Source organism: Leishmania martiniquensis, chromosome 25, assembly GCF_017916325.1.
Source record: "Leishmania martiniquensis isolate LSCM1 chromosome 25, whole genome shotgun sequence".
In the NCBI taxonomy this organism is placed as follows: domain Eukaryota; phylum Euglenozoa; class Kinetoplastea; order Trypanosomatida; family Trypanosomatidae; genus Leishmania; species Leishmania martiniquensis.
The window spans coordinates 254060-265000 of record NC_090160.1 but is presented as its reverse complement, the minus strand read 5'-3'; the positions used below and the strand labels follow the sequence as shown (position 1 = coordinate 265000).

Here is a 10941-nt window from a genome sequence, read left to right as displayed (position 1 = left end):
GGTGCTGCCACGCAGAGATCCACCCGTTATCGCCTGCGTTGTGGCGAATAGGGACGCCAACTCGCAACTCCCCCTTCGGTATCAGCTGCGAGCACTTCCGACATCGTGCCCTGGCAGTAGGAGACCTTTGCACAATGTAGTGGTAGACATGCTCCTTTCCCCTCGCTGGTCGCCACACCAGACGCTCGTTGAGCGTGAGATCAGGATGTTGGGCGAAGTTCGACATTACTACCTGAAGGAGAAAAATGTTAGTATCTTCCCCCGGGACAGCAATAGGCCGATGAGCCACGAAACGAGTAGCGCTTGTACCACGTCTCCGGAAGCATATGACTTGGCTTGGGCACGTTCGTTCAGGGGTGAAAGGATTCTTTGCCGCTCCTCTTCAAAGCGTGTCGGCTCTGACAAGACACAGAAGCCCACTTGTGCCCCGTAGGTGCTAGAACCAAAAACAAAAAAAACGAGCTCGACTTTGGGTATATGTTCGCAAATCTGGCGGAGAGAACCACACTTGGCGTTACTGTTTTGGTTTCGCAAGCACGGCTTGCTACCATAGTGGCATGTGTGCTACGGGAAGTCAGACAAGAAAAGCATGACAAAGAGGTTTATCGTCGGCTCGCAATGAGGAAAGGGAAGACTCAGGAGAGCAATCCGATAGGAAGAGCTGAAGCCAAATAGGTTTCATACACAACAAAATGATGAACGGCGCTCACTTGACTTGCCTGTCTGTGAACTGCTGTTGCCTATATTTCAAGCATTGCTGCTTCCTAAGTCGGAACCCTGTCGACAAAGTACCGGCAACGCAGCTTCCGAAAACCCTCCGGGCATACGCATAGTCTCACAAATATCATCCCGGCGTCAGAAAGCCAAGTTCAAGTCTCCCTTTTCCTCTGCCCTGCGTTTGCTTCCGTATAGCCATCTGCCTAGCAGCGTATTCAGACTGCTGTATCTACCAGCAGAGAAAAAACACTAACCCAGGCTTACAAATCAAACGCTTCACTAGACAACCCGCTACAGGGCAATCTCACCCCTGCGAGGCGCCTTAGGGACGCACGACAGGCTTGATGTGTTTTGCTGTCAATCAGAACAGAGCACAAAAACATCTCACCTTTACCCTTACTTAGCTTTGCTCTCATATATTTATGACTTGTCCATTTGCTCATACAGCATGCGTTAAGCTCGACTCTACCTGGCCCATGGCGCCCTGCTGTGCTGCCCGAGGCGCCCTGTAGAGCAATGCCAGCCGTGCCGTGTGCGCGCAGCCCCTGTCTCCAATTCCACCCGCCCAAACGCTGCAGGTCGCCCCACAGGCGCGCCCATAACGTCTGGGACCACCTGGCAGGTGCCCCACCCCCTCCAGGGACGGAAGCAGCTCAGGCCCCCATACACCAGTGGGCGGCGAGGGCGTCGATGAGGCACATCCGAGTCATGCTGACGCTGCGTCTGCCATGTGGATGGCCGCAAGGCCGCTGATCCCTCGCAGGCTCCTCCGACGCAACACCGTGCCGAACCTGACCACCAACATCCGTCTCCACCAAGGGACATGACGTCGCTGCGTCGTAGTGGCCTCACCCTGTCACGAAGAAGGAACCGTTTAACTTCCTCGGCGCACCGAGCGGACCTCTGCATAACAATACTGAGAACGAAGGTGGTACCATAATTCAAGTCCAACTATCGATTAAGTCACATTATCGCATGAACAAGAAAAGACTCAGGCCGTACTTAGGTTATTTTTCCGCGGCATTCTTTGTCTGCAGCACCTGCTCAGTTCCCATCGCCGACACAACCACAACTAGCACATCCTTGCCTGATTCAAACTGCTCCTTGATCTGAGCAGCCAAAGCCGCATCCGGAGGCATGTCGAGGTCATCTCGGCTCTCACCCTCATCGTCCATCAAGGACAAACGGGCCGGGAGAGAAGAGTCCTCATTGGGCTGGATGTCCAATACGCTGTATGTAAAGGTCTTCACAAACGGCACCTCCACATTGTGCGTTGAGGGGGCCTGATCTTCGAGACGGTTGCCGGTGAAGATGTCGGTCGCGACAATGCTCACCTTTGCGTGGCCGTGCTTGCCGGTCTTCGACACGGACAAGTCAATCACCTTGCAAGGGCGACCGTTGATACATACATAGCCGCCTTTCTTCAAAGCGCCAGCAGCCATGGGGTACGTCTTGGACGCGTTGTCACCGCCGCTCTGATGGGTGAAGTCGTGATCCTCGTCAGACATTGTGTGGAGAAAGCAGGGCGGAGCTACATACATAACAGCATCATACGCAATAAATCAGTGTTGTGATTTTTTCGTGAGGGACACAAGAAGAGGGGAAGAAGAAAGTCTTGCAATAAAAGAATCCGTTCTACACGAAAACATGCTACAGGCATATGCTTCTAACAGAACGCTGAAGAGAACATGTGGAAGTTCTTTCCCTCACAGAGTCATGTGCTTCAACAGAATGAACCATATAAGGCAAGAGGAGAACCCACAATGACCTCCTCATACCTCCTCGTCGAGCAGGCGCGTGATGCTCGACATCACCGATCCACGAAATCAGGCACAGAACTGTTGCTTTTCTTTTCTTTTCGTAACATAAAAGTAAAACAAAACAAAGGGTAATTGGTCGTCTACTTCTCTGCGGCATTCTTTGTCTGCAGCACCTGCTCAGTTCCCATCGCCGACACAACCACAACTAGCACATCCTTGCCTGATTCAAACTGCTCCTTGATCTGAGCAGCCAAAGCCGCATCCGGAGGCATGTCGAGGTCATCTCGGCTCTCACCCTCATCGTCCATCAAGGACAAACGGGCCGGGAGAGAAGAGTCCTCATTGGGCTGGATGTCCAATACGCTGTATGTAAAGGTCTTCACAAACGGCACCTCCACATTGTGCGTTGAGGGGGCCTGATCTTCGAGACGGTTGCCGGTGAAGATGTCGGTCGCGACAATGCTCACCTTTGCGTGGCCGTGCTTGCCGGTCTTCGACACGGACAAGTCAATCACCTTGCAAGGGCGACCGTTGATACATACATAGCCGCCTTTCTTCAAAGCGCCAGCAGCCATGGGGTACGTCTTGGACGCGTTGTCACCGCCGCTCTGATGGGTGAAGTCGTGATCCTCGTCAGACATTGTGTGGAGAAAGCAGGGCGGAGCTACATACATAACAGCATCATACGCAATAAATCAGTGTTGTGATTTTTTTCGTGAGGGACACAAGAAGAGGGGAAGAAGAAAGTCTTGCAATAAAAGAATCCGTTCTACACGAAAACATGCTACAGGCATATGCTTCTAACAGAACGCTGAAGAGAACATGTGGAAGTTCTTTCCCTCACAGAGTCATGTGCTTCAACAGAATGAACCATATAAGGCAAGAGGAGAACCCACAATGACCTCCTCATACCTCCTCGTCGAGCAGGCGCGTGATGCTCGACATCACCGATCCACGAAATCAGGCACAGAACTGTTGCTTTTCTTTTCTTTTCGTAACATAAAAGTAAAACAAAACAAAGGGTAATTGGTCGTCTACTTCTCTGCGGCATTCTTTGTCTGCAGCACCTGCTCAGTTCCCATCGCCGACACAACCACAACTAGCACATCCTTGCCTGATTCAAACTGCTCCTTGATCTGAGCAGCCAAAGCCGCATCCGGAGGCATGTCGAGGTCATCTCGGCTCTCACCCTCATCGTCCATCAAGGACAAACGGGCCGGGAGAGAAGAGTCCTCATTGGGCTGGATGTCCAATACGCTGTATGTAAAGGTCTTCACAAACGGCACCTCCACATTGTGCGTTGAGGGGGCCTGATCTTCGAGACGGTTGCCGGTGAAGATGTCGGTCGCGACAATGCTCACCTTTGCGTGGCCGTGCTTGCCGGTCTTCGACACGGACAAGTCAATCACCTTGCAAGGGCGACCGTTGATACATACATAGCCGCCTTTCTTCAAAGCGCCAGCAGCCATGGGGTACGTCTTGGACGCGTTGTCACCGCCGCTCTGATGGGTGAAGTCGTGATCCTCGTCAGACATTATGACTTGAGAAAAATGAGCTAATAGTTAAAAATGCGCGGCACGTGAAAAAAAGAGATGCGAAGTTTTTTAAATCAAGTGTGGATACCTTAAAGGCAAAATTAATGGCATTCTTGCGAGTATAAGCGACTCGTACTTCAATGGATGCAGTGTAGCCTTGCACTGTGAAGAGAGTCTTTGCTCATCTATGCCGGCTCTTCGAGAGAGGGTGCGTCACACACCTCCTGTGTGCCTCAACTAAGTTCAGTCGGATAAACATGAGATGGAGCGATGTGTATATATTAGATTTTTTTCGCTTCTGTTGCTCAGTGCGACCTTTGCAGATTCGCCGTTAAAGCAGTAGAAGGGCTATTTCGACAGTAATGGAAAAGAGACGATTTTGTGATGCTGTGTTTTTCCCCTTTTGCAAGAGTGGAGGTAATGAGACTCAAATACACTACTACCGAATCCCTCGCGATGTGCTGTCACGGGCCCTTTTCTCCTTTTCACCACCTGTAATTATCATTCTTGTACTCAGAGAAGAGCAGAGAAGCACAAGCTGCGCAGAAGCCATCCGCTGTAGTAAGTTGAAAAAATCACAAATGTTAAGCAATGACAGATCTTTAGCAAATCGAAAAAGCCTCTTGAGTGAAAGCATCTCAGCTCACTATACTGACACCAACTGTTTCTGTAAGTCAAAATATGATTTAGCGCAGGCTTGCCAAAGGAGAGTACAGCTCATGGTGTGCGAGAAGTGTTTTACCATTATTATTTTTTTATCAAAAGCGTTTAAACTAGTAATACCTTTATAAGGAAGTAACTTGGGTCATGGATTCCCGCAAGCAAGGCAGTCCGGTAGTAGAGCCCGAGCGAAGAGACTTTTCCGCAAGGGACAGGTACACAAGCGATCGATATCATGGCTTCACTGACAGCAGTCTGACCCTTACCGCTTTTGCCAGCGACATAGCTACCACTGTACTTGTGAGTGGGTACCCAGGTCAAGCACTAAAGATTTGGTGGACATGCCCGGCTTTGTGACTGCTGAAGTGTGGGTGACTTGCGCTGAACAGAAGGCATGAAGGTTTCTTGGAGGATTCCCCCTCCCTCCCGCTCTTCTGGTTGACACCTTTTGCTCAACGGTGTTAGTTGACCGTACTCACTTGAAAGGCAGGAGGCGGGGGGGGGGGAGACCCGCTTCACAGTTCCTGGATAACATGTCTGCTCCTCAATATTAGCACGCAGCAGGTTTTTTTTACTGCATCGGGAACACCGAGGGAGAGTTTGGCGAAGGACGCGGAGGAACTACGCCCCCTGACTTGGAGCTCGATTTTCATTACGCCACAGGGCGAGGGAAATGAAAAGGTGCTCCTCCCTATCATGAATACACTTTTCTTCCGCTTGCTTCCCACACCTTCACCTTGTCATCTCCGTCTGCTTCTATGGCAGCTCTCCGTGAGGCAATGAAACGCAGAGGAGAGCTTTCCTCTTCCGGGTCGCACTGCAGATCACCACACCCTTCAAATATTCATGACGACGACCTTTCTGCAAATCCAATTGAGGAAGAAATCTTCTCCGAAGATCAGATTTTAGAAATCGAACAGCTTTTGTCGCGCATTGGCGACAAAAAAGAGGGCTGTGAGATGACGGCAAACAACTCGGAGTGTGATGATATTTCATCTGCTATTTACACTTTCGTAGAGTGCAAAGGTAACTATGAACAGGGTAACGCACCTTCCAACAAGCGACATGGCAGAAGCGCACAAGAACGAGAGCGAATATGGAAAGCACATGTCGCTGATGCGCACAAATTCCTTCAGCAGAAAAAAGCTCATTCAATCAGTGCCATTGCCCATGAGCGAAGATTTCGAGAGAGGTCTAAACAACGCCACAAAAGCCGTGCCCAGTTCCACACCCAAACGCCCAAGTTGCTTCCTTCTCTAGAAGACCAGCTTTCACAATATGCTGTTAAAGCTAACGATATGGCACTATTTGTTGAGCTGCGAAGCCGCTGAATCTCACATCGCCTATTTTGTTCTCTCTGGTGCGCAACTCTGCAAAGAGGATAAAAACAGTGGAATAGACTGGACTAGAGCGCCTCTGTACTTAAGCCTTTGCTGTTCGAATTGGCAAGGGGAGGACTAGAATGAAAAGGATAATTAGCACAGATATCACGGGATTAATTCACGGATGTGCATAAGTGTCCGCGAGATCGGCCTTTTTGGGTCACCCCGAGGCAATTCTGCAAATACAAAGAGGAAGTTCCCACACCATGCTGCCACTCAGGAACAGACGCTTAGGGGAAAAAGGATGATTCCCTTTCTCTGCACAAAGCCTTCCCATTTTTCCTTCGCTTTTTTCTGCCTCCGTATGATGCGGATCTGGGCTGACCCCTTACAACAATGTCGTTCTTTGCTCGTTCCAAGATCCAGACAGGCTCCAAAAGCCGTCGATCACGCCTGACAAGCGCAACCACACCAAACATGGAGGCCTTTCTGAAAATGTCGACAACAGAAACCGAAGCACAGCTAGTTGAAGCGCCCGAGGCTGCCCCTCCCGCGCAGGAGAATGGTGCACCCAGGGAATCCAGAGTAGATACTGGCGCGCTGCACGAAGTCGCCGAAGGGGAAGCTGTTTCTGGTGAAGAGCAGGAACCCGCAGCGGCAGATGACGATCTTTCAAACCCGCATGTTTTTAATATGGCTACACGTGAGGTGGATGAGGGCTACATGTCTGTTATTCGAGGACTGAGTGCCTTTGGCCGCGATGACGAAGATGTGTGCCGAAATGCGGTGGACATCTGCAAAGATATCATTGCAATGGAGCAGAGCCTTTTCTCAGAAGTTCCCAGCTACGTTGAGCACTATGCTTCCAATCTTCGTGCAAAGACAAATGCGTACAACAGCAAAGTCAACGCACGCTTTACAATTCCCACAGCGAGTGGACCTCCTCGCCATTGGGAAGAGCGGCGCGCGTACGTCGATCCAGGTGTACCGCTAATGCTTCCGTATAATGCTGAGCGGTTCAAGAAGGAACACCCAGAGCGGGCCAAGGCAGAAGGTACGTACCACAATCTGTTTTACGGCGATGGCACGGAGGTTGTTTTTTCTGCTCCTCCCGACAACAAGCGGAAACAAATCGAAGAGAAGCAAAAAGATCATTACCACCCGTCTTATCACCCACCGTACACATTTGAGCTACAGCAGAAGAAGCCCATGCGTGTAGCTGCTGATTTTGTGCCATCCTGCGCAGAGGTCAAGAAGCCGCACGCTGCCCAGCAGATGTCTGTCAACAAGATAAAATCCAAGAAGTCGCGAGTGAAGAAGGTGGTGGCTAAATAGGCTTTCTGTTACCTGGCAAAAAAGAGCTTGTCGAAAAAAAAAACTGTACCGATATCATTTTTGTATGTCCTACTCATCGCTTTATTCGCTTTGTAGTACCACCAGCAACGAAAGCAGAAAAATATGTAAACTATCGACTCCTTCTCCCGGTGACAGTCGAAATGCTGCGGGACCTGTTCCTATGGGCTTCCCGCTTTTTTTCCCGAATGCGACGTGAAAAAAAAATGCTAAGCAACAAAATAGAGTGAGGCGCACCTAAACAAATGTGCGCTGAGCTTGCCATATTCTGGCAGTCTTTAGAAGAACAGATGATGCCTTGTGCACGAGCAACTTTAATAGATGGCGTGCCTCAGCCAATTACTTCCTTCTCTCATATCCCCATCTCATTTTTTTAGTTGCATGTCTTAAGAGACTCTTAATGAACAGAGTAGCACCTCAATGGCTGTTCGCGCAGTATCCACTTTAGCCGAGCTTCAGGCGCTCGTACATCAGCCTAAGCTCACGGTGGTCGATTTTTTTGCAACGTGGTGTGGACCATGCAAGGCGGTCGCCCCTCTCATTGAAAACCTCGCCTCCAGAAAGCAGCATGTCAATTTCGCGAAAGTTGATGTTGATCGCACTCCTGATGTCATCCGTGAGTACCCCGTTCGTGCAATGCCCACCTTTTACTTTTTCAAGAAGGGAAAAGTGGTGGCTACTTTCGAGGGTGCTGATATTAACTCCGTAACGAAGCTTGTTGGTGAGCACGAAGTGATCCCACCTCCTCCTATCCCGTTGGATAACGAGCTGGAGGCCATGAGGTCGAGAGACCTGCTTTTATTAATGCGGCAGCATAGCATTCCTGCCACAGGGCTGATGGAAAAAGCAGAGCTCATTGAAGCGATTAGAAAATACCGCGAGTGATTGTAATGGATAAGGAAGAGATGATGCCAACGCTTTTTTCCTTCCCACACCGGCGCTGTGCCGTGGTCAGAAATAGTTTAAGGGCGGTACTGGAAAAAAACGAAAAATGACAGTGTGTTCTACAAAGCCAGGTACAATGGCTGAATCGCTTAGCGACTCGGCGTGCGATATCGAAGATGTTCCTCGCGCACAATGTGAGCGTTGTACGCTCGTGCTGTGATGTAACGGGCGTTCGGCTTGTCTGCCAGGGGTTCGAAACAGGCACGCTGCTTCACAAGTCAGGCACACTTCTCTTTTTGATATCTACCCTATTTTCTCTGCTTGTTGCCTTAGCGTGTGCCAGCAAGGGCTGCAACTTCACAAACACGCATTTTTCTTGCGTAAAGTTTCGATTCTAAGGTTCTCATGTTCCAAGGCTCAAGCGAGACGCAAGAGCTTCGTGCTCTCTACTACTTTGGCGAGCCCGGCTCCGCGAATAATCGAAGGAACGGCGCAACACCTGGGCAAAATCCCCCACAAGGTAGCGATGACGACAGCAGCGATCGAGAGAGCAATGGCAACAACGCTTCAGATTACTCTCCCCGTGAGGGGCTTAACTATAGTGAGGTGCCAGCCTCTCCTGGTGCCTTTGAGGTTGGGGGTGATGCCAACGTAACCGTCACAGCCAAAGTTGGTCGCGCTCCAAAAGGGCAAAAGAAGAAAAGCTCAAAGACTGGCGTGGTGAAAGTGGTCCTTGGAACCAACAAAAAGAGCACAAAAGGAATGACGGAGCAGCAGAAGAGAACTGCGCGCCTTGAGCAGCGTTGGCAAAACGCACTCCTCGAAGAGCAACGCCTGAATGACTTGGAACAGCGTATTATCAGAGAAGAGGCTGTTACGAGGGAAATGGGAGAGGTTCCCAATTTCCCGCGCAAGTTTCTTTGCATTCATCCGCTCGTCTACCACAGTTTTTCGGCTGTGCCAGAGCACCGGCAGCTCTTTGTAAAGATGGCCTTCTGGGATTGGGTTGCCGTGTGCATTCTCCTCGTAGCCAATTGCGGCATAGCCATAGGCATTAGCTACGCTCCTATTCGCCCTAAAGTGTATGTAAAGCGCGATATCAACAAAGTGGTAAACGCGGCGCTTGCAGTTGTGCATCTTTTCGGTATCCCATTCAGCTTTCTGCTTTGGTACTGGAGGATTTACCGAGGGTGCTCGACAGGGCGGCCGCCACAGCACATTTTGGCCTTGTGTGGCCTCCTTGTCGCGCTGGCGCAAGCCATTTTTGCTCTCGTTGGTCCCATAAACTATGGAGTATGTGGTATCGTCCTTGCGAAGTGGATTCAGGAGACTCGAAAGGCTGGCGTGGTGGCACCTGTAGCAGTGATGGCAGCCCTCTGGGCTACACAGGCTGTTTTTACGTGCTTCATGTTTGCGAAACAGTTCATCTTCTATCGGAAGGACCTGGCTGCTCGTCGCGCCGCTCGCCGCCACGGCTTAAACGTTGTGGGCTGACCAGGATCTCGAAGCCTCCCAGCACACTAGCCTAGACTTGCAGCAATGATTTCAGGAGAACTAGCCTCATAAGTGCCTATCGCATGGTTCTGGCTTGATGAGCGCACACGGGTATCGAGCTCCATTGGCCGTCTTTTTCGAGTGGCTTGCAACGAGGGCAATGTGTTGACGAAGAAGAAAAAGAAACACACTGCGTAAACGGAGTGGAGCGGGCACCCTCTCGACGTGGATATGCGCGTGTGCCTTGTTTTCTGAAGTTTTGTGTTCTTTTCATTTTTCCATATGTGAAGCGACAGGAAAGGAGAATGGAAAATGGCGCACTCCGATACTGGATGATTGCGTAACTTTTCCTGATCCGCTTTTCGGCATCGTTCTCTTGCTTCTCCTTTTGCGTTTTGTACGCGACCCGTTTCTCTTTCTTCTCTCTACGTGCCCCTGTCTGCGCGACGCAGCTTGAACAATAAATGTTCGCATTCTGCTATGCCACCTGCCGTCGACGTTTTAGAAGTTGCGGGAGCGCCTTCGCTCATTTCCCTCGGTGACTAAAGAGTGCACGCTTGCTCTGCGAGGCCTTTCATGTTTTTTTTTTTCATCCTGTCGATGACTTTATGTCATTTGCAAAGCGGCAGGGGTGTGCAATCCGTGAAAAGGCCTTAGTATCTCGGAGGCAGCCTTTGCTCTCATATATTTATGACTTGTCCATTTGCCCATACAGCATGCGTTAAGCTCGACTCTACCTGGCCCATGGCGCCCTGCTGTGCTGCCCGAGGCGCCCTGTAGAGCAATGCCAGCCGTGCCGTGTGCGCGCAGCCCCTGTCTCCAATTCCACCCGCCCAAACGCTGCAGGTCGCCCCACAGGCGCGCCCATAACGTCTGGGACCACCTGGCAGGTGCCCCACCCCCTCCAGGGACGGAAGCAGCTCAGGCCCCCATACACCAGTGGGCGGCGAGGGCGTCGATGAGGCACATCCGAGTCATGCTGACGCTGCGTCTGCCATGTGGATGGCCGCAAGGCCGCTGATCCCTCGCAGGCTCCTCCGACGCAACACCGTGCCGAACCTGACCACCAACATCCGTCTCCACCAAGGGACATGACGTCGCTGCGTCGTAGTGGCCTCACCGTGTTGGGGATAGCGAAACCTGGCCGTTGGTAATGGATCGGAAGAGGGAGGGGGCATGGCTTCCTCCCACAGAGAATGGGTACTGAGCTTTGAT

The 10941-nt window shown here is 51.0% G+C and overlaps 8 protein-coding genes across 8 annotated transcripts in view; 4 read left to right on the top strand and 4 right to left on the bottom strand.

Moving 5' to 3' along the window:
• The window catches only part of LSCM1_05276 (uncharacterized protein), a gene marked incomplete at both ends in the record, with an annotated part of 3288 nt that extends 3062 nt beyond the window's left edge, over positions 1-226 (bottom strand). The window contains one exon of the mRNA XM_067322748.1: positions 1-226. This exon is cut by the window's left edge and continues 3062 nt beyond it. Coding sequence (XP_067178113.1) covers positions 1-226 — 226 coding nt within the window.
• Positions 227-1724: 1498 nt separating this feature from the next.
• Positions 1725-2225, bottom strand: LSCM1_05275 (uncharacterized protein; the record flags this gene model as incomplete). Its single annotated transcript, XM_067322747.1, has 1 exon — positions 1725-2225. One exon carries the CDS (start codon positions 2223-2225, stop codon positions 1725-1727), a length of 501 nt encoding a protein of 166 aa, XP_067178112.1.
• Positions 2226-2617: 392 nt separating this feature from the next.
• Positions 2618-3118, bottom strand: LSCM1_05274 (uncharacterized protein; the record flags this gene model as incomplete). The annotated part of the gene is made up of 1 exon (XM_067322746.1): positions 2618-3118. One exon carries the CDS (start codon positions 3116-3118, stop codon positions 2618-2620), a length of 501 nt encoding a protein of 166 aa, XP_067178111.1.
• A 393-nt stretch (positions 3119-3511) lies between these two features.
• On the bottom strand, positions 3512-4012 carry LSCM1_05273 (uncharacterized protein; the record flags this gene model as incomplete). Its single annotated transcript, XM_067322745.1, has 1 exon — positions 3512-4012. One exon carries the CDS (start codon positions 4010-4012, stop codon positions 3512-3514), a length of 501 nt encoding a protein of 166 aa, XP_067178110.1.
• Positions 4013-5430: 1418 nt separating this feature from the next.
• On the top strand, positions 5431-6003 carry LSCM1_05272 (uncharacterized protein; the record flags this gene model as incomplete). The annotated part of the gene is made up of 1 exon (XM_067322744.1): positions 5431-6003. The coding sequence occupies one exon, from the start codon at positions 5431-5433 to the stop codon at positions 6001-6003; it is 573 nt and encodes a 190-aa protein (XP_067178109.1).
• Positions 6004-6390: 387 nt separating this feature from the next.
• LSCM1_05271 (uncharacterized protein) lies at positions 6391-7329 on the top strand (the record flags this gene model as incomplete). Its single annotated transcript, XM_067322743.1, has 1 exon — positions 6391-7329. One exon carries the CDS (start codon positions 6391-6393, stop codon positions 7327-7329), a length of 939 nt encoding a protein of 312 aa, XP_067178108.1.
• A 438-nt stretch (positions 7330-7767) lies between these two features.
• Positions 7768-8232, top strand: LSCM1_05270 (uncharacterized protein; the record flags this gene model as incomplete). The annotated part of the gene is made up of 1 exon (XM_067322742.1): positions 7768-8232. The coding sequence occupies one exon, from the start codon at positions 7768-7770 to the stop codon at positions 8230-8232; it is 465 nt and encodes a 154-aa protein (XP_067178107.1).
• Positions 8233-8637: 405 nt separating this feature from the next.
• Positions 8638-9726, top strand: LSCM1_05269 (uncharacterized protein; the record flags this gene model as incomplete). The annotated part of the gene is made up of 1 exon (XM_067322741.1): positions 8638-9726. The coding sequence occupies one exon, from the start codon at positions 8638-8640 to the stop codon at positions 9724-9726; it is 1089 nt and encodes a 362-aa protein (XP_067178106.1).
• Positions 9727-10941: the final 1215 nt, after the last annotated feature.